This window comes from Macaca fascicularis, chromosome 16 (genome assembly GCF_037993035.2).
Source record: "Macaca fascicularis isolate 582-1 chromosome 16, T2T-MFA8v1.1".
NCBI classification, from domain to species: domain Eukaryota; kingdom Metazoa; phylum Chordata; class Mammalia; order Primates; family Cercopithecidae; genus Macaca; species Macaca fascicularis.
The window spans coordinates 18,971,807-18,994,197 of record NC_088390.1 but is presented as its reverse complement, the minus strand read 5'-3'; the positions used below and the strand labels follow the sequence as shown (position 1 = coordinate 18,994,197).

General features: G+C 48.4%; 1 protein-coding gene and 1 non-coding gene across 22 annotated transcripts in view; both read right to left on the bottom strand.

Moving 5' to 3' along the window:
- EPN2 (epsin 2) overlaps window positions 1–18,002 on the bottom strand; it is a 103,387-nt gene extending 85,385 nt beyond the window's left edge. For all 21 annotated transcript variants that reach the window (XM_065532860.1, XM_074018750.1, XM_005583092.4 and 18 more), the window contains exon 1: window positions 17,867–18,002. Coding sequence is in view for 7 of the 21 variants with exons in the window: in XM_065532861.1 (XP_065388933.1) it covers window positions 17,867–18,002 (136 nt within the window). In the remaining 14 variants the exon portion in view is untranslated. The remainder of the gene's footprint in view (window positions 1–17,866) is intronic.
- Window positions 12,833–13,464, bottom strand: LOC102128739 (large ribosomal subunit protein uL22). Its single transcript, XR_010582330.1, has one exon. It is a non-coding gene; the product is annotated as a large ribosomal subunit protein uL22 (transcript).
- Window positions 18,003–22,391: the final 4,389 nt, after the last annotated feature.

Below are 22,391 nucleotides of genomic sequence, written 5' to 3'. Positions count from 1 at the left end.
TTTCAAATTAAGCAATGACAAGTTAAATTAAAATGGCAACTATTGGCCAGGCACAGTGGCTCATACCTATAATCTCAGCACTGTGGGAGGCTGAGGCAGGACAATCACCTGAACCTAGAAGTTCAAGACTAGCCTGGGCAACACTAAAACATTGCCTCTACAAAAAATACAATTAGCCAGGCCTGTAGCCCCAGCTACTCAGGAGGCTGAGGTGGGAAGATCCCCTGAGCCCAGGAAGTCAAGGCTACAGTGAGCCATGGTCACACCACTGCACTCCAGCCTGGGTGACAGAGTGAAATCCTGTCTCAAAAAAAAAAAAAAAAGCAACTATTTACAACAGTCAAATGACGTGGAAACAACCCAAGTGTCCACCACTAAATAAATAAATTGTGGTATATCCATACAATGGAATACAATTTGGTCATAAAAAGGAATGAAGTTTGGATCCATGCTACAACATGGATGAACTTGGAAAACATGCTAGGTGAAAGAAGCCAATACAAAAAGCCAGATATTGTATAACTGCATTTATATGAAATGTCCAGAATAGGCAAACCCCATATAGACAGAAAGTAGGTTAATGGATACCAGGGGCTGGGGAAATTGAGGAGCAACTACCTAATGAGTGTGGATTTTCTTTTGGAATGATGAAAAAGTTCTGAAACTAGATAGTGGCACAACACTATAAATGTACCATATGCCACAGAACTGTTCACTTTTAAATCCTTAGCATGGTGACTGGGTGTGGTGGCTCATGCCTCTTGCACTCAGGAGTTCAAGACCAGTCTGGAGCTAGGCAACATGGTGAAACCCCATCTCTACAAAAAATACATAAAATTAGCCAGCGATGGTGACACGCACCTGTAGCCCCAGCTGCTCAGGAGGCTGAGGTGGGAGGATGGCTTGAGCCTAGGAGGTGGAGGTTGCAGTGAACTGAGATCACGCAACTGTACTCCAGCCTGGGCGCCAAAGCAAGACCCTGTCTCAGTCAATCAATCAAGATTTTGTGTAAATATAATCATTATTCCACAACTAAAAAAAATCAGCTTCAAACACAGAAATACGAAAATCAGAATTAGGAGAGCTGGTGGTCAGTCTTCACTTAAAAATAAGTTTATAAAGAGTCCATTATCTGTTAGAGATATATATTGAAGCATTTGCCAATAAAGTAAAGACTGGGATTTGCTTTAAAATCATCTAAGGTGCAGGAGCCTAGAATTAACTGTTGAAGCTAAGTGATGGGAGTTCACTAAACCATTCTACTTTTCTGTTTGAAATCCTCCATCATGAAATGTTTCATTTTGCTTTTAAGTAAGTTTCCAAAGATCTTTATCATGTTAATATACTCTGCAGATAAAAGGACAGGCTGCCCTTAAGCTGTTAAACTCTGGTGGCTCAACCAGGTATGCTCCACCCTGAGCCCAACAGTGCAGACTCACTCAATGCAAGCCCCTTCAAAGAAGGCAAATAAAATGCCCCTCAGAAAATAATCAGAGCCCCAGTTCAGACCACCAAGCAGCAGTGCAGAGAACTGTGTGGCCTAGTCTGTCTCACATTAGGTATCCCTAACGTGAAAATCCAAAATCCAAAATGTTCCAAAATCAGAAACTTCTTAAGCAGCAACATGATGCCTCAAGTGGAAAACTGCACACCTGACTTCATGCAACAGGTCACCATCAAAATGCAGTCAAATCTTTGTTTTGTACACAAACTTACTTAAAATATTATATAAAATTATCTTCAAGCTATATGTGTAAGGTATACACAAAACATAAACGAATTTCACGTTTAGACTTGAGTTCCATCCCCAAGATATCTCATTATACATATGCAAACATTCCAAAATCCAAAAAAATCTAGTATCTAAAACATTTCTAGTTCCAAGCAGTTCAGACAAGGGATCCTCAACCTGTATGATATCCAAGCCTCCAAGTTGCCTGCTCCAAACTCAACTATCTGGCCAGGTGCAGTGGCTCACACCTATAATCCCAGCACTTTAGGAGGCCAAGGCAGGCAGATCACCTGAGGTCAGGAGTTCGAAACCAGCCTGGCCAATATGGTAAAACCCCATCTCTACTAAAAATACAAAAATTAGCCAGAAGTGGTGGCGTACACCTCTAATCCTAGCTATTCAGGAGGCTGAGGCAAGATGATCGCTTGAACCCAGGAGGCGGAGGAGGTTGCAGTGAGCTCAGATTATACCACTGCACTTCTCAAAAAAACAAAATTCAACTACAAGCTGGGGGTCCAAGTCATGTCTGCAAACTCAGGGATCTTCCACTGAAATGCTTTTAACAGAGCCCCACAAACAACCCCACCTAACACACAATGCAAAGAGAGCTCACCTCCAGGCTTGGGGCCTGAAGGAAGCAAGATCCTGCCTCTCCAGATGCAGTAAGACGCTGCCATGTGATTGCCTACCCATTTGTTTCCCCTATCTCTCTTCTAGAACTAGAGGCAGGACAGGAGTCCCCATGGCATTTCCAATGTCTAGGAGAGTGCAAGGCACACAGATGTTCAACTACATGCTTGTTGTGTGATCCTGGTTTTTAACGGGTATTGCTCTAAAGGTACATTATAAAGACTTGATTTTCACCAACACCAATGCAAGACATAAAAGGGAAGGCATCAGAATGTACTAGTGTTGGGTGCCAGAAAAGGAGGGGAAAAGAGACAAGGAATCATGGCACAAACAATCCCACCTAAAATAGCACCAGAGATGCTGTGGAATGTAGAGCCCTGGGTCAGAGAGAGAAGGGCACAGAGAGGAGGAGGGACAGTGTGTGCCAGACAGAGCCAGAAGAGGCTTCAGGGAAAGGGTATAGAGGCAGCGAGGGGGGAGGGGCAGAGGGGCAAGGAGCAGGGCATGAACAGAGAGGCAGACAAACCCAGCCACCCTGCATTGGGGATTCTGCCCTGACTGGACTCTGTGTAAGCCCCTGTGTCCCCAAAGCAGGGACCAGACAACCAGGGGAAATGAGCAGGCACCATGGGGAGGGTGGAGGTCTGTGGAGAACTGGCACCCGCAAGCCCCAACTAGAGATGGCGCCGACACTGGCTCTGACCCACTGTTGCCAGGCAACAGTACAGGCCCCAGGCTGCCAAGTGTTCTGATTTGTCAATGAAGCTGCAAGACTGGGAGGCTATGTAAGATCTCCTGATTTTAATGTTGGCAACTATGACCAGCAAATAGTGGCCTCCCAAAGATAACCACATCTTAATCCCAGAACCTGTGAATATGTTAGGTTTTGTGGCAAAGGAGAATTAAGGTAGCAGTTAGAATTTAAGTTTCTAGGCAAGGCATGGTGGTTCACGCCTGTAATCCCAGCACTTTGGGAGGCTGAGACAGGTGGATCATTCGAGGTTAGGAGTTGGAGACCAGCCTGGCCATCATGGCGAAATCCCATTTTCTACTAAAAAATACAAAAATTAGCTGGGCATGGTGCTGCACACCTGTAATCCCAGCTACTCGGGGGGCTGAGGCAGGAGAATCCCTTGAACCTGGGAGGCGGAGGTTGCAGTGTGCCAAGATGGCGCCACCGCACTCCAGACTAGGTGACAGAGCAAGACTCCATCACAAAAAAAAAAGAAGAAGAATTTAAGTTTCTAATCAGCTGATTTTAAAACACAGCATCCTGGATTATTCAGTGTGCCCAATGTAATCACAAGGATCCTTAAAAGTAGAAGTGGGAGGCAGAAGAGTCAGGGTCAGAGAGAAACCACGTGGGAAAGAGTGGAAAACCGAATTTGGCTTTAAAGATGGAAGGAGCATGAGCCAAGGAACACACAAAGGCCTCAAGAAGCTGGAAAGGCAGGGAAACGGGTTCCCCCCAACAGCCTCCAGCAGGAACCAGTCCTAACTACACCATGACCTCAGCCCATTAAGACCTGTGTTGGACTTCCTGCCTATACAACTGTATTGTTTTAAGTCACCGCATTTGTGGCAATTTGTCACAGCAGCCATACGAAACTGACAGAGCAACCAATTTTAATGTTTAGAAAGGCACAAACAAAACAGATCTGTGAGCGCAATCCACCCAAGGACCACTTTTCTAGTCCAGATTGGGCAGAGTCAAGGGCGAGGACCATTTCCTGGGTACCCAGAGCCTAGCACACAGCAGCTCTCTGACATTCATCTGAAGTTAATGCAAGGTCCCTTACCTTTACCACATGGTCATAAAATTATCCAGGGATTTCTGGAAAACAGAGCTGCTTAACTAAAAGTTCTATTCCTAAGGGACTGTTAGGAATCACATATATGTTACCCAGAGGCCTTCAGAAACTGGTCTGGAGTAGAGGAGGGAACAGGAACACTTTTCATCTCCATTCATCTCATTGCAAACAGAAAAAAGTGAGGGCTCTTCAGGTCCTCTGGAAGAAACCTCTAACCTCTCCCTCCCAGCCACCCTCGGGGTACCAGTTTGCTCACTGCAGCTCCAGATAACTTTGGTTGTTCTTCAACGGCAGAGGAACACTTCTCAAGCAGACTCTTTTTAGCTCCCCACTTTCACCAGCACAGAGGTGCTCTGATTAGAGGTGGGGTGCAAGTCCCACAGTCCTGCCCACTCACCGCCAAAAGGCTATGTGAAAACCACAGCTCATGAGTCAAACCTCACCAAGCTCTCGTCTGTCCTGCCTGGAGAGTCTGGTCAGCAGGCAGCTGGGCCTCTGCCACATGTCCAGCTTTTCCTCCTCCACACCCTCCTTGCTCAGCTCAGGCCTCTGCATAATGCAGCTCCCTCAGCCAGGGATCCTCTCATCTCTGTCCCTGAGAACTCCCACTTTTCCTTCAAGACTCGACTTACATACTATTTCCTCTAAGCCTTCTCTGGTTCCCAGGTTCCATTCTAATGTTTGACACCACTTTCTAAACTTCCCTCCCCCAGCTATCTCCCAAAACTAATATTACTTGTTACTGAGGCAAAAGCCACCATCTGCAGACCAAAAACTATTTTGAAATATAAGAGGAACTTAAATTTTATTCACTCATGTGTTCCCAGCCAACAGCACATAATACATATGTGCTCAATAAGCATTAAGAATAAATGAAGTGGGCCGGGCGCGGTGGCTCAAGCCTGTAATCCCAGCACTTTGGGAGGCCGAGACGGGCGGATCACAAGGTCAGGAGATCGAGACCATCCTGGCTAACACGGTGAAACCCCGCCTCTACTAAAAAATACAAAAAAACTAGCCGGGCGAGGTGGCGGGCGCCTGTAGTCCCAGCTACTCGGGAGGCTGAGGCAGGAGAATGGCGTGAACCCGGGAGGCGGAGCTTGCAGTGAGCTGAGATCCGGCCACTGCACTCCAGCCTGGGCGGCAGAGCGAGGCTCCATGTCAAAAAAAAAAAAAAGAATAAATGAAGTGAACTATAAACTCATTTTTTGACTGAAATACCATATATTACAATGACACTGTGACATGCATTAACTGTACCATGTAAATCTCACTTCTAGACTTTGAATAAAGTGAATCTATCTAAATTAGTAACTCTACATTACAACTATCTTTAATAAAATTAAAGAAATGCCATTTAAAATTTTACATGTACCATCTGCTGCAGTCATTACAATTTAGGGTGTGGGGAGGAACTTGGCTAGCAAGCTTGAGAGAACAGATAAGAACCTGCTGTGCCTGCTCTGTGGCTAAAATGCAGGTTGAAAGGAGGCTCGCCAAATAGGTGGATCACAGTCTCTTCTGCCCGTCCCCTGTTTAAACTTTCTGCTAAGCTGTCCTTTTCCAAGGTAGCTTAGAGGCGTATTTCAGCCAGGGTGATCATTTCTGCCAGTTCCTCTCCAGCCCTGATTCCACCAGTCCATCCACAGTCATTCTACAATTGCTCAGGAATCCAGTCCCCACACCACATTACTTCAAAGGCTTCTTCTGGCTCCAGTTTTCCCCTTCCAATCCCTGACACTCCCAGCAGCTCCTCCGAGCACACAGCTCAGCTTCTCCACCCACACAGACTATGAGAATTATCTGGGGGCCCTTCGAAAAATTACTGGTTCCCCTTTGATTGGTCTGGGGTGGGGCCCCATCATGGGCATTTTTCTAGCTTTCCAGGCCACATGATTTGCAGGCTCCCGGGGTGTCAAATCCAAACTTCCGAGCCAGCACCGAGGCCCCCTTTACTCCCTAAACACAACTCAACTCTGGCCTCTCTTCACTCTCCATCTCTAGAACTGCTATCTAGCCCGTCTTAGGAAGCCAGTCTGAGCCAGGCCCCTACCCACAGAGATTACTCTACAGAGCCCCCTTCTCAAACACTTGAGGTGGCACCTACTCCTCAAGACCTACCCTGCTCTCTACTACCCAGAAAACCAAACCCCAAGGCTGCTGCCTCATCAGAGCCAGTGGCCATCTGGCCACCTGGGAGCTCACTGCTCCCAGCAGGCATCCACCCAGCGCCAGCTGCAGGAGTCTGCACACACTCAAGGCACCTACCCCATCCCATCTCAAGCTTTAACTCCTGCCGTTCCTGAGATCCAAAATACTTTCCCATCTGCCTTCCATTTAGGGATACCATTCGTTGTTCTTCAAGGTCCAGCTCAAATCCTACCTGCTCCTGATGCCTTCCCTGACTCTTCTAAATTTTTTCTCCATTCTTGACCCTCTGACAAAGAATCAAAATCATGGCTCAACAAACTGCTAGCTTCTGTCTCACAGATATTAACTTTGTCTTCTCAATTAGACTAAGTTCTTGGTGGCATTTCATTTATAACCATTATTTGCCTCTAGATCACGTATTCCATATTTTTCCGGTTGACACTGGCCTCAGTCATTAAACTGTCCTTGAAATGCCCATACTTCTACATCTCCTAGTTGCTTCTCATAAAGTGACATACAAATTCTTTCCCCAATCAGATGTTTCCCAAATTTTGTCATCCATAGTATAGTCATTATATCCCAGGACAGCTCTGAGTATCAAAAAGGCACACAGGGGCCCGGTGGCTCATGCCTGTAATCCCAGCACTTTGGAAAGCTGAGGCGGGCAGATCACGAGGTCAGGAGATCGAGACCATCCTGGCTAACACGGTGAAACCCCGCCTCTACCATAAATACAAAAAGAAATTAGCCAGGCGTGGTGGCGGGCACCTGTAGTCCCAGCTACTCAGGAGGCTGAGGCAGGAGAATGGTGTGAACCCGGGGGCAGAGCTTGCAGTGAGCCGAGATGGCGTCACTGCACTACAGCCTGGATGACAGAGCGAGACTCTGTCTCAAAAAAAAAAAAAAAAAAAGCACACAAGGAGGACTTGCTTTCAGGAAAAAAAAAAAAAAACTGAATGTGTCCCTTTACTGCTAGGACTTTTTTTTTTTTTTGGAGGTGGGGGAAGGGGTCTTTTAATACAACTTATTGCTTACATTGATTTATTCACCTCAGAGTCTTAAAGAGTTCACAAAACACACTCAAGTCCAAGCCTCCAGGGCCTCCCACAAGTGCAGGGCAGGCACCAACACATAGCTGTTTACCATTCCTTGGCTGGGGAGCTGCGAGCAGTGCTCTAACCTTGGGAAAGTGCTCACACCCCAGCCTCCCCAGGACATTTTAAGACCAGAGAGAAAATTACCCATTGGCTAGAACCCAGGTGTTAATTGCCTGCTGGGGAAGGAGATACTTCACATGGAATTTTTTTTTTTTTTTTTTTTTTTTTTGAGACAGTCTCGCTCTGTCGCCAGGCTGGAGTACAGTGGCACAATCTCAGCTTACTGCAACCTCCGCCTCCCGGTTCAAGCGATCCTCCTTCCTCAGCCTTCCGAGTAGCTGGGACTATAGGCGTGTGCCACCACACCCGGCTAATTTTTGTATTTTTAGTAGAGACAGGGTTTCATCACATTGGCCAGAATAGTCTTGATCTCTTGACCTCTTAATTTACCTGCCTCAGCTTCCCAAAGTGCTGGGATTACAGGCATGAGCCACCATGCCCAGCCACAGGTATTTTTTTTTTTTTTTTTTTGTGAGACGGGGTCTCGCTCTGTCGCCCAGGCTGGAGTACAGTGGCTGGATCTCAGCTTACTGCAAGCTCCGCCTCCCGGGTTCACGCCATTCTCCTGCCTCAGCCTCCCGAGTAGCTGGGACTACAGACGCCCACCACCTCGCCCAGCTAGTTTTTTGTATTTTTTAGTAGAGACGGGGTTTCACCGTGTTAGCCAGGATGGTCTCCATCTCCTGACCTCGTGATCGGCCTGTCTCGGCCTCCCAAAGTGCTGGGATTACAGGCTTGAGCCACCGCGCCCGGTGTAATTTTTTAAGACTACCAAATTCCAGCTGGGTGTGGTAGCTCATGCCTGTAATCCCAGCACGTTGGGAGGCCGAGGCTGGCGGATCACCTGAGGTCAGGGGTTCGAGACCAGCCTGGCCAACATGGTAAAACCCCATCTCTACTAAAAATACAAAATCATTAGCCAGGCGTGGTGGCACGTGCCTGTAGTTCCAGCTACTCAGGAGGCTGAGACAGGAGAATCGCTTGTGCCCAGCAGATGGAGGTTGTAGTGAGCCGAGATAGCGCCACTACACTCAAGCTTGGGCGACAAGAGCGAAACTCCATCTTAAAAAAAAAAAAAAAAAAAAAAAGGAGAGATCAAGACCATCCTGGCCAACATGGTGAAACCCCGTCTCTACTAAAACTACAAAAATTTGCTGGGTGTGGTGGCACATGCCTGTAGTCCCAGCTACTCAGGAGGCTGAGGCAGGAGGATTGCTTAAACCTGGGAGGCGGAGGTTGCAGTGAGCTGAGATGCCGCCACTGCACTCCAGCCTGGCGACAGAGATTCCAACTCAAAAAAAAAGACTATCAAATTCCATATGAATTTGACCCCCTTTTAACAAAATAGCATTAGTAAAGGGTTCTCAGTCCTTAGCACCCACACCAGTGTGCAGAGCTGCAGGATCACAAAGTAAAATGTCCCCTTTGCTCAAAGAGCAATTTGGCCAATTATTTTAACACAGCTCTGCAAACACAAAAACCCTTACCAGCCCACACAGACTTCCTTGGGGTCAAGCCAGCTAGGGTAGCCCTAGGTCCCTGTTGTACACATCCAGGCAGCTTAGGGTCACATGACAGAGAGGTAAGCTGTTGTCAAAGAAACAACTTCATAAAGCTCTAAAATCAGACAGGCGTGGGACTGAATTCAGGTCCAGCCAGCCACTGGCCAGGTGCCCATGACCAACCTTGACTCTTCCGAGCCTCAGCTTGCTTAGCCTACCTCTTGGGGCTGTTGTGAGGGTACAGTGAGGTAATGGGCGCACCTGGCACAGCTGCAAATCAGGTCGTGGAAATAAAGCAGTTCTGAGTTTGACACAGGTGGCAGCAAATACCAGCTGGGGCACTTACTAGCTGTATGGCCTGGGGCAGGTTACTGAACCCCTCTTAGCTTTTTAAAATGCAAAATGAGAAATGGTGATAGGGCTTGCAGGACCATGAAAATTAAACACAGCACATAAAATTAGTAACATAAGGCCTGGCACACAGGAAATATTCAAAAACCATCAGAGTTCACACACACGTCCCTGCACATTCGGTCTCGATGGACAAGTTGTTTAATTACCAATGAAGAAAAAAATTCAAACTGTAAACATGAAAGAATATTAAATATGAATTGCTGTAGGGAGGAGAAGCAACTTCCATTAACACAGTGGTCCATCCCAAATGGCCCTGTGGGAATTGAGGACCCAACAACATTACTCCCTCAACCTTTCCAAGTTACAATTTTTTTTTTTTTTTTTTGAGAAAAGTCACACTCCCTCACACAGGCTGGAGTCTAGTGGCATAATCTCAGCTCACTGCAACCTCCGCCTCCCGGGTTCAATCAATTCTCGTGCCTCAGCCTCCCAAGTAGTTGGGACTACAGGCCCACACCACCACACCTGGTTCATTTTTGTATTTTTAGTAGAGATGGGGTTTCGCCATGTTGGCCATACTGGTCTCCAACTCCTGGTCTCAAGTGATCCACCAGCCTCAGCCTCCCAAAGTGCTGGGATTACAAGCATGAGCCACCACACCCAGCCCCCAAGTTACAATTCTAAAAGGCCTAGACAACAAACTTCTTGCGTGATGTGTGAGAATGATGAACCTGCTTTTTCAACAGAATCCAAGATTTACAGCCTTTTTTAAAGGACAATGACATCTTCTGTCCCCTTCATTAAGGAAAGCACCTCAATTAACCCAAGAGTGATAATCCCTGTGACCACAGTCCAACTTACAATCATAAGAGAATGAAGTGAAAACACTCTCTGAGAACCCACATTTCCTTTCCAAATGTCATGCCATCCATCATCTTCAGAGCAATATTTTAGAAACATTTCAGTGTCATTTTTTAGTTCCTACTGCACAGCCAGCAGGTGCTAGACATCTTACACACCTTCTCATTCAGTCCTGTGGGCCAAGGTTCCCAAATTTGGTCCCTAGACCGGCAGCATCAGTAGCACTTGGAAGCTGGCTAAAAATACACATTCTCAGGCCGGGCGCGGTGGCTCAAGCCTGTAATCCCAGCACTTTGGGAGGCCGAGACGGGCGGATCACGAGGTCAGGAGATCGAGACCATCCTGGCTCACATGGTGAAACCCTGTCTCTACTAAAAAGTAAAAAAACTAGCCGGGCGAGGTGGCGGGCGCCTGTAGTCCCAGCTACTCGGGAGGCTGAGGCAGGAGAATGGCGTAAACCCGGGAGGCGGCGCTTGCAGTGAGCTGAGATCTGGCCACTGCACTCCAGCCTGGGCGACAGAGCGACACTCCGTCTCAAAAAAAAAAAAAAAAAAATACACATTCTCTGCCAGGCACGGTGGCTCACACCTGTAATACCAGCACTTTGGGAGGCCAAGACAGGCAGATCACTTGAGGTCAGGAGTTTGAGACCAGTCTGGCCAACATGGTAAAACCCCATCTCTACTAAAAATACAAAAAATTAGCCGGGCGTGGTGGCGGCAGCCTGTAGTCCCAGCTACTCGGGAGGCTGAGACAGGAGAATGGCGTGAACCCGGAAGGCGGAGCTTGGAATGAGCTGAGATTGCGCCACTGCACTCCAGCCTGGGAGACAGCGAGACTCCGTCTCAAAAAAAAAAAAAATTAGCTGGGCATGGTGGCATGCGCCTGTAATCCCAGCTACTTAGGAAGCTGAGGCAGAAAAATCGCTTTAACCTGGGAAGTGGAGGTTGCAGTGAACCAAGATCGCGCCACTGCACTCCAGCCTGGTCAACAGAACAAGACTCTATCTTAATAAAAAAAAAAAGACACATTCTCAGGCCTCCCCTCCCTAATGAGAAACAATGGGGTGGAGCCCCGGCCACATGTTCAGCAAGCCCTCTGGGTGCTTCTGCTGCACACTGGAGTTTGAGAAAAAAGGCTAGTCTATTCCATGAAGTAGTGATTATGAGCCCCCCTTTGGAGATGAGGAAACCAAAGCTCAGTGATTAAAGTGCCCAAAGCCACCCAGCCAGGAGGCCGGTAAGTACCTACACCTCATTCCAAAGCTATCTGCCACATGGCCTTTGAAGCCAAATTAACTGTACCACTTGGTGTTCTCAGCTATTGAGCTGCTGCAACGTGCAACTACCTAAGAGGGTCGGGACCCAGAGGAAGAAGCCTGCACTCAGAAGTGATTAATTATAAATGCTTTTAAATCCATATCATCCATTAGCCCTAAACGATCAGCCATCCCCCAGGATGAGCCTACTTTTCCTTGTTCTATGTATCAGCAGGGTTACCATGAAGAGAAGATGGGGAGTTCCTCTATTTACAGCCCTCTCCACGTCCAATTCCTTATATTGCTTTGAACAGAAAGAGAATTAAGATACCTGTTCTGTCTCTAGAGGGCCTGAAAGTGAAGCACACACTGACTAGACCAGGACCAAGAGGAAACTGAATCAGGAAAAGGACTTTCTGTGCCCAGGAACAAAGCAGGCTCCAGCACCTAGGTAATAGGGGAATGAGTCACAGAAAGAATCCAATGCATGGATAGGGAGCATTTTAACAATGTTGCAGATCTGGTTCAAAAGAAGGCAGGTTTTTTGTTTTTGTTTTTTGACACACAGTCTTGCTCTGTTACCCAGGCTGGAGTTTCACTGCAACCTCCCCTTCCCAGTTGAAGTGATTTTCCTGCCTCAGCCTCCTGAGTAGCTGGGATGACAGGTGCATGCCACTATGCCCGACTAATTTTTGTATTTTTTTGGTTGACACAGGGCTTTGCCACACTGGCTAGGCTGGTCTCAAATACTCTAGGCCTCAAGTGATCCGCCCACCTCAGCCTCCCAAAATGCTGGGATTACAGGCATGAGCCACCGTGGCTGGCCTAGGCTTTTTTTCTTTTTTAATCAAACACCGAATCTAGCGTCTCTCAGCTAAAATAAAATGATCCATTAATTACTGACATTCAAACCACAGTGTTTTCAAAGGTTCTAAGGTTAGGAAAGACCCAGAAATCTCGTTATTCACAATTCCCAACCTTCTAAATAAACTTGGTGGTGAGTTTCACACAACAAATTTATGCTGTAATTTAAATGAATACCTATTATTTTGTGGGGCCTTCTATAGGGGCCAGTGGAGCAGAAGGGAACCAAGCCTGGGAATTACACAGATTCACTCTGAATCCTGGCTGTGCCAGTTCCTCACAGCTTACTTAACCTCTCTGGGCCTCAGTTTTTCTACTCACAAATGGGTGGTAATCCCTATGTTAAGTGTTGATGTGAAATTATGGTGGTTTAAAAAAAAAGCTGCTGAAACGGCTTTCAACATATGCTTATTTCACTGTATTTGTTTTTCTAAGTTTCTATTTTTAGTTAACTTGAATGAACTAATTAAGCCATAAAGTTCCATTGATGAACTTATCAGAAAGTTTGTCAATTTTTTTTTTTCCTTTTAATTACATTTATTTTAACGCTGAATTTACTCCCGTGCCATAAGTTTTTGTTTCTTCAGTTTCTTCTGGGATATCTTTTTCTTCTGGGCAACTTCCTCTTCTGGTTTAGGAACAATCTGTTCCTTTTCAGTAAGGATCATCTCAATGTGGCAGGGAGAGCTCATGTATGGGTTAATGCGACCATGAGCTCTGTAGGTTCGTCGGCGCATCTTAGGTGCTTTGTTCACTTGGATATGCTCGATGACCAGAGAATCTACATCTAAACCCTTAAGTTCAGCATTACTCTCTGCATTTTTAAGCACGTGCAGCAAAAATTCAGCACTCTTCTTGGGCCACCGACCCTGTGTCCAGCCCCACTGCTTGGCCTGGGCACACCTGCCAACTCCACCATTGTAACGTCGGAATGGTACGCACTGTTTCTGTAAAGTGACATCTTTCAGATACTTCGTGGCTTTTCGAATATGCATACCCTTGATGGCCTGGGCAGTTTCACGAGTGTTCTTAAAGTGAACACGAAGATTGGAACCTCTTGATTTGCATGATTTCGTGGGGTTCTCCGGGTCAAGTGAATAGCGAACCATTTTCACAGATTACCTCAGGCCGCTTAGGGAAAGAGGAAGAGCGGTGGCTTCTGGGAGAACTCTGTCAATTTTTTTTGAGACAGAGTCTTGCTCTGTCACCAAGCTGGAGTGCAGTGGCGCGATCTCGGCTCACTGCAACCTCCGCCTCCCAGGTTCAAGCGATTATCCTGCCTGAGCCTCCTGAGTAGCTGGGACTACAGGCATGTGCCACCACGGCCAGCTAATTTTTGTATTTTTAGTAGAGATGGGGTTTCACCATGTTGGCCAGAATGGTCTGGATCCCTTGACCTCAGGGTGATCCGCCTGCCTCAGCCTCCTAAAGTGCTGGAATTACAGGTGTGAGCCACCATGCCCGGCAAGTTTGTCAATTTTCAAAAACTCAATAGATGGACATAAACATTCTTTTCACAGTGCATCTGACAAAAAACAAATGTGCTCTTCCCATCCTCAACCACCTTAATCATATCACCCCACCTCCCTCAGTCCACTGTTAACTTGCAGTGTGTCTCTTCATCCCCGTGAGACCCGGTCCTCGAAGTCGGTAACAGTTATAATAATATTTTGGTGTACAACAGATCTGTTCAAATCATTTACTGGCTGTGCAACCTCAAGCATGTACCTTAAACTCCCTAGGCCTCAGTTTCCTCACCTGCAGATGAGGTGGATAAACCTATGCAACTGACACACAATTGCTGGACCAACAGTAGTGATTTCAACAACGGCGCGACAGAACAGTAGAGCCTGCAGTAACCGAGGCATAAAAATGTGCTCCCCTACCTCGAGGAATACTGATGACAGACCTTTACTGAGCACCTACTATCTATCAGAGACTGAGCCTGGTACTGGAGAAGTAAAGACAAGGTGACCACCGGCCTCCAAGATGTCACAGTGTCACAAGAGCCCCAGATACATGGACAATGTCGTGTTAAGTGCATCAACAGACTGTGTGGGGTGGTGAAGGTAGCATGGGAGAAAAACGGGCCAAACATCGGGGAGCTGGCCGGCAAAGTATTCACAGAAGATGTCTGTTTACACCGAATATGTGAGTCAAAAGCTCAGCAGACAAAAAGGGATACAAACTACATAATTCCTCACATCTTTTCCAGCCTCAACTTCCCCTAATCCAAGGCCAGCCATGGTGGCTGATGCCTGTAATCCCAGCATTTTGGGAGGCCAAGAAAGGTGGATCACTTGAAGTCAGGAGTTCAAGATCAGCCTGACCAGCATGGCAAAACCCCATCTATACTAAAAATACAAAAATTAGCCGGGCATGGTGGCACACACCTGTAGGCCCAGCTACTCGGGAGGCTGAGGCAGGAGAACCGCTTGAACCCGGGAGGCAGAGGTTTGCAGTGAGCCGAGATTGCGCCACTGTCACTGGGTGACAGGGTGAGACTCTATCTCAAAAAAAAAAAAAATTCCCCAAATCCAGCCCTCTGACTTCTCCAAGTCTCAGGGTCACCAGGTATACATGCCATAAAATGACAAAAATTGTGGTCCTTCACACCCTATAAGCCAGACAGAAAGGTTATGGGGAACAGTGAGAACTGCCAGAAAACTTAGAAAATTTTAATGCACGCCTGTAATCCCAGCACTTTGGGAGGCCGAGACGGGCGGATCACGAGGTCAGGAGTTCGAGACCATCCTGGCTAACACGGTGAAACCCCGTCTCTACTAAAAAATACAAAAAACTAGCCGGGCGAGGTGGCGGGCGCCTGTAGTCCCGGCTACTCAGGAGGCTGAGGCAGGAGAATGGCGTAAAAACCCGGGAGGCAGAGCTTGCAGTGAGCTGAGATCCGGCCACTGCACTCCAGCCTGGGCGACACAGCGAGACTCCGTCTCAAAAAAAAAAAAAAAAAAAAAAAAAAAAGAAAATTTTAATGCACTTTCCAAAAGTATGACAAGGACAATTCCATGCATAAAAATCTCTTAGTACTTCAGTTCACAACTGAAAGTTGCCGCTCCTCCTAATTAAAGTTAAAAAAAAAAAAAGTCCCAAAACTTTTCAACTTTTGCAGGACTCTTATCAGAATCCCAATTCTTGGGAAATATTCCGCTCATTATGGAAGAGGGTTAGTGATACAGAGAATTTCTACAAAGGTTGGGTCATTATTCAAGGCTACATACACGAAGCTAGATATTATCACTTGAAAGTTTTACATTTCTTCACACCTCGAGTGCTTGGCCCAACACACACTGCTGGACGAGTTTTCCACAGAGCTCTCGATCTGGCCAGCTCAGGCTTCAGAGAGGCAAAAAGCCTCTGTAAACCACGGGAACTTAGTACATCCCACAAGACAATCCCAACTGGCTCCTGGTCCAGGGACTTGTGGGACGCAGTCCTGAATCATGCCTTAGAGTAACTTACACTTTACCAAAATCTTTAATAATCAGTATCTCAATTCCATGCTTACAAAAGAATAGCCCAGTGAGACTGGTAAAGATGACTAGCCCAATTTTAAAACTAGGGAAACAAGCTTTTAAAATGTAAAAGCAAAAATAGAGATAAATAAAACATTTAGGCCGGATGAGCTAGCCCACGCCTGTAATCCCAGCACTTTGGGAGGCCAAGGTGGGCGGATAACCTGAGGTCAGGAGTTCAAGACCAGCCTGGCCAACATGGTGAAACCCCGTCTCTACTAAAAATACAAAAATTAGCTGGGCGTGGTGGCTGGCGTGCGCCTGTAATCCCAGGTACGCCGGAGGCTGAGGCAGGAGAATCACTTGAACCTAGGAAGCGGAGGTTGCGGTGAGCCGAGATCGTGCCACTGCACTCTAGTCTGGGTGACAGAGTGTGACTCTGCCTCAAAAAAATAAATAAAAGATTTAAAAGTCTAGGTGCGCTTCCCCAACACAATCACTTGCCCCGAAAACAAGCACCGAACAAGTACCATTCAGAAGCAAATTGTAGTCCCTTTTGATATTCATTTAAATACAGATGAAAACTTAATTATCAGTGCTAACTCAATTACTGCTGTGCCAGATTCAGCAGATTTTGTCAGCACCTAGCAATCTGTATCTAGAACTACAAGAAGCACGTTTTCTGCCAAATCTTCATTATATTACATAATGAGAGGAAGCTGGGATTCTTAAAATTCACCTTTTCCCATCATTTTAACACCCTGTTCCAATCCGTTCTTTCACAGGGTATTTTCTGGAGGTGAAAAGGAAGAACTCATTACTTCTCATATTTTCCTGCCCACTTTCTTGTGTAAATGTTAAAAATAAAGGGGAAGGTAGGGTCCTGAACATCTCCCTAAAAAAAAAAAAGTTATTAAATGTGGTAAACAGAGCCCTGGAGCCCTAGCTTCCAGTTCTGCACTGACACAGTATCACTGAGTGACCTTGGGCAAATAACTGCAGTTCTGGGCCTCAGTTTCCCTCATCTAAACCCTAATAATGGTTAAGCCCTCTCCGCTCTTAAAGCGCACATTTTAGATACGTCCCCAGGGCAGCACAACTGTGAAGGAGTTGCCCAGACGGAGTCCTTGGGCGGAGAAATGGCCTTCCACAAGCTCCTGCCGGGGGGTTCACAGCGAGCTCAAGCTGCCCCAGGCAAAGCCACTGGGCAAACTTCAGGTCGCAAACAAAAACCTGTTGGCAACGACTCCTTTAGCAAAGGCCAGCCTCCCAACGCGCTCGACTCTGGGGGAGCCGCCCCATAGGGAGAGAGAGGAAGAGTCTCCTGGAAGAGGCCAGCCAGCCCCCACGCACCCATTCACCCACCCGGATCAGCCGAGCAGGACGGCCGGGCCGGGTGGGTCTCTGCCATCCCACGCGGAACAAAAGGCAGCTGGAGCCTGGCTCTTCCGCCCCCGTCCCCGCTGTTCCGTGGGGGTGGGGGCTGGGGAGTGGGGAGCTTGGTCCCCGAGGACGGAAGGGGGCCCCGCTACAGCCCCCAGGAAAGGTGAGACGGGCGGGATCCCGGACAGAGAAAATGACCCCTCCCCGGATTCCCGGAGGGCGCCCGGGCCGGGCTCTGCACGGGGGCGGGCGGGAGACCAGGCTGGGATCAGGAGGAAGGGGCGCCGGGCCCGGGGAGAGGAGGAACGTGCTCTGGGGAGGGGGGCGGGGTTGTTCCAATATGAAGGGGGCTCCAGGATCTGAGGAGGGAGTAAGGGGCGCCCTGGACTCTGGGGACATAAAAGGAGGTGCTCAGTGATAGGGACGGGTAAGGGGGGGAGATCCTTGCAGCGGAAAGCTGGATCCAGATGGGGAGGGGGTCATGCTCCAGTCCGTGGGGCGGGGCCTGGTTGGAAAGAAGGGAATCCCCCAGAGCCTAGCGTAGGGACCAGTGGGGTGGCAGGGGTGCATGCCCTGGCGGGGCTGGTGAGGTAAGAGAGCCTGTGCTCTGGGGGCGTCCGCGCCCTGGAGAGGGGGAGGGTCCTCGCCCTGGTGACTCGCTCTGGCCCCGGAGCCCCACGGGCTCTGGCTCACCTCTGCTCCTCCGGGCCGGCGTGGGTGCGCCGCTGCGGCCGCCGGCAGCGCTGGGGAGGCGGGAGCGACCGGAGCCCGCGGAGCCGCCGCCACCGCCGCGTCTGGCTCCGTTTGACACCCACACACCAGCCAACATGGCGGCCGGGAGGGGGCGCGCCGGACGCGTGCGCGCGCCCGCAGACCCCGCCCCCGAGCCCGCCTAGGCCCCGCCCCACGCCCGCAGGCCACGCCCCTGCGACCCCGCCAGGGCCCCGCCCTTGTGGTCCACGCACTTCCCCCCGCCCCCGGCCTCCTGCGCTCCAGGACCCCACGCAGACGGCCCACCCTTCCGCAGCGTCCCACAGTCGACGCTCGCGCCCCCAAATAACCCCCAATCCCGGGCGCCACACAAGCCCTGACAAATTAATACCCGAACGCGCGCACTCTGAGCCCCCTCAGGCCCCTCCACCCGGTGCACACTCACGGCCCCCTACACTGACGGCCGGGCAGCACGCGCGGGCCCCGCCCCGTCAAGCAGAAACTCACGCTCCGGCCCGCCGGTTTCACTCAAAAATCTTGTTCAGTAGGAGAGACTGGAAAGGGGCCAGGGCCTGCCGGGAGCTGGTAGGGTTGGGTTCTTAGGCTACAAGTGTGTTCACTTTATGAAGATGCGCGGAAGTACACTTTGGATTTGTGCGCTTTTCCGTGCGTGTATTTCACGTCAATAAAATATACTTAAAAACGACTCGAAGTCTATAGGCTTCTTTAGGCTGCTCAAGGGGTTACCTAAATGGCTCGAAAACGGAAACCCTTGACGGGCAGGCACCCACAAGGCACCTCCTGTGTGCCAAGCCCTGTGCTGGGCACAGAAATGAGACAACCCCAAATGCCTCGAATGAGAATCCCGGAACTGGAGGGGCCAGAACTGGAGGCTGCACCTCAAAGCTGAGTAACCTGCTCCAATCAGGGTGGGAGTCAGCAGAGACCTCTCACAGCAGGGGCGCGGAGCATGAGTCAGGGCTTGCTAGGTGGGCAGAGGACACCATCCCTGTTGGCTGGGTGACATCAACACTGTGCCTAGCCCTGGCTTCAGGGAAGCTGTGACTAGAAGTCTTCCTCTGCCGTAACTCACTGAGGGACCTTAAACAAGTAACCGTACTTCTCTGAGCCTCAGATTCCTCCTCCCTGTAGAGGAACCAGGGAATGAAAGTATCCCTTGAGGTTCTAACAACCTGGAATCTGGAATCTCATTCTCTGGCAAAAAAAAAAAAAAAAAAAAAAATACAATAAAAATGGAGAGAGCTTGTAACACGTTTGCAAAACCACATGGCCACTTTTCCTTTGAAAAGTCAAACACTGGTAGTTCTAGATGCTAGAAACACTCTCCAGTTAACCACCCTTCCCACTGCTTGGTGTCCCTTCTCCACCGACAAAGGGAATCATGCTCTATATGCCTGCCTTGCAGCAGAAGCTGGAGCTCCCCGTTTTGAACTTGGTCCACCCTCATCCCAGAGAATGCCCTGGACCAGTCCATCATTCCTTGTGAGCCTCACCTCTTTACCACATCTGTAAGGAAAGCAGAACTTTACACTGCAATCGTGCTTCTGCCCTGAGTTGACAATGTCAGATGAGTTATAGCACATAGCTGATGCACAGTAGAGGCGTGATGCTTCTAAACCAGCACTGTTCAGCAGAATTTCCCTCCACGATGGAAATGTTCTTTCTGCGTGCTGTCCAGTAGGATAGCCATGAGTCACAGGAGGCCAGTGAGCACTTGAAATGTGGCTAGTGAGACTGAGGGGCTGAATTTTTTAAACTTTATTAAACTTTCATTAATTTAAATGTAAATAGCCACATGTGGCTAGATGCTACCATGCTGACCAGTGCTGGCCTAAAACTTTACCACAATTCCACAAGTGCTCTTTCTTTCTTTCTTTCTTTCTTTCTTTCTTTCTTTCTTTCTTTCTTTCTTTCTTTCTTTCTTTTTCTTTCTTTCTTTCCTTCCTTCCTTCCTTCCTTCCTTCCTTCCTTCCTTCCTTCTTTCTTTCTTTCTTTCTTTCTCTCTCTCTCTCTCTTTCTTTCTTTCTTTTGAGACAGAGTCTCACTCTATTCCCCAGGCTGGAATGCAATGGCGCAATATCAGCTCACTGCAACCTCCACCTCCCAGGTTCAAGTGATTCTCCTGCCTCAGCCTCCCAAGTAACTACGATTACAGGCACGCACCACCACACCTGGCTAATTTTTGTATTTTAGTAGAGACAGGGTTTCACCATGTTGGCCAGACTGGTCTCAAACTCCTGACCTCACGATCCACCCGCCTCAGCCTCCCAAAGTGTTGGGATTTCAGGCGTGAGCCACTGCACCCGGCAAGGTGCACATTCTTACTGTTCACATTTTACAGACAAGAAATTGAGGTTTGGAGAGATGCTGGGGCTTGGCCACCCAGGCCCACTTTTCCATATGCAAAGCCTAATACTCCCCTTCACCACCCACCTAGCAAGTGTGTGTACCGGCACAGATAATATGCAAGCTTAGAAAGAGAACTGGATACAGATAATGAGATGATGAGCTAACCTACAGGACAAGAAGTGAGTTGGAGAATACTAGATTAGGCCAGGCTTGGGAGGTGGCGGAGAGTGTCCTGAGGCTGGAAGACCACCACCCATATGCAAGGTCAGAGGGGACATTCTTGCATTCCTCAAAGTCATTTCTCTTTCCTGGATACCCTCCTTGAAGCCTATCAGCCCCCTAGCATTCCTCTCTCAATTCACATGCTCATGATGATCCCTTGATATCATCAGCCTTATTCCTATTTTAGATGCGGAAACTGAGGCAGCATGTGGCAGGGCTAGGATTCAATTCCAGGTTCTATGAGTCTAGAGCACGTAAGCAGTCTTGCAGAGGAACTTGCAGGATAAGCTGAACATTTCATCCGTGACCAAAGCAGTCCATGGAAAACAGGGCTGGAGGAGACATTCTCATCTGCCCTTGCAGAGGTTTGGACGTTGGTTCCAGGTGGATAATGGGGCAGACCGATGGGGCTGGTTGGAGAGGTATATTTCAGAAGAAAGAGCTGGCAGTGCAGGCCAGGGGTGTCTCTGGGGTTAGGGAAGGAGGGTTTCAAGCAGGAAGGGACTTTGGGGAAAAGACTGGCAGGCAGCAGACAGGGACAGACTGTCCTGTGTCCTGTGAAAAGAATCACTTAGGCCGGGCGCGGTGGCTCAAGCCTGTAATCCCAGCACTTTGGGAGGCCGAGACGGGCGGATCACGACGTCAGGAGTTCGAGACCATCCTGGCTAACACGGTGAAACCCCGTCTCTACTAAAAAATACAAAAAACTAGCCGGGCGAGGTGGTGGGCGCCTGTAGTCCCAGCTACTCGGGAGGCTGAGGCAGGAGAACGGCGTAAAAACCCGGGAGGCGGAGCTTGCAATGAGCTGAGATCCGGCCACTGCACTCCAGCCTGGGCGACACAGCAAGACTCCGTCTCAAAAAAAAAAAAAAAAGAAAAAAAGAAAAGAATCACTTAGCACAGGTGCAGAACAGGCCCCCCTGGGGTCTTCACCAAAGGCTTGAAATCTATATTCAAAACTATTTGTCCCACAAAAAGAAACTTGTGTTGGCAATCCAGAAACACCTCATTTCTTGTCCACCAACTTGCTGCTTGACCTTGACCACGTCACTGCCCCTCCCTGGGCCTCAGTTTCTCCATCTGTGAAGTGGAAATAATAACTCCTCCCTTCCCCTAGGATTGCATTCTGGCTCAGGTGAAAAGGCAGAGGAGGAAATGCTTTGGAAACTGTAAATGCACTGGATGGGTGTTGATGGCAGTTCTTCTATTAAGGACATTGAAATGAATGGAGTCATCCTTTCCCCTCTAGGGGCTGGAATTCTAGAAGGACAGAGAAATTATGAGCTTGAGCAGCATGAACATGAGCAGAAACCAAATGCCACATAGACAATCAAGAGAAAGAGCTATGACAGCTCTCACAAGAGGAAGTTTCCTTCTAGCTCATGGGGAAGGAAGGACCTGTGCCGACATCCTGGAAGTGCAGGTGCTGGAGAAAGGAAATAGTAATAATAATGACAACAAAGTAGTGAGCATTGTGCAAATGCTTCGCATGAAGTATCTCATTTCCTCCTCATAAAAACCCTAAGAACTTGAGACCACCGTTATCCTCATTTTACCAATGCGGTTCAGAAAGCTTCCATTATTTGCCCAAGATAACACAGCTAAAAAGTGGTAACCCTGGAAAACCCAAGCCTAAACTCCAAACCTAAACTATTTTTTTTGAGACAAAGTTTCATTCTTGTTACCCAGGCTGGAGTGCAGTGGCGCGGAGCTCACCGCAGCCTCCGCCTCCCAGATTCAAGCAATTTTCCTGCCTCAGCCTCCCGAGTAGCTGGAATTACAGACATGTGCCACCACACCTGGCTAATTTCTGTATTTTTAAATTCACTCACTTATTTATTTATTTATTTATTTATTTATTTATTTATTTATTTGAGATGGAGTCACACTCTGTCGCCCAGGCTGGAGTGCAGTG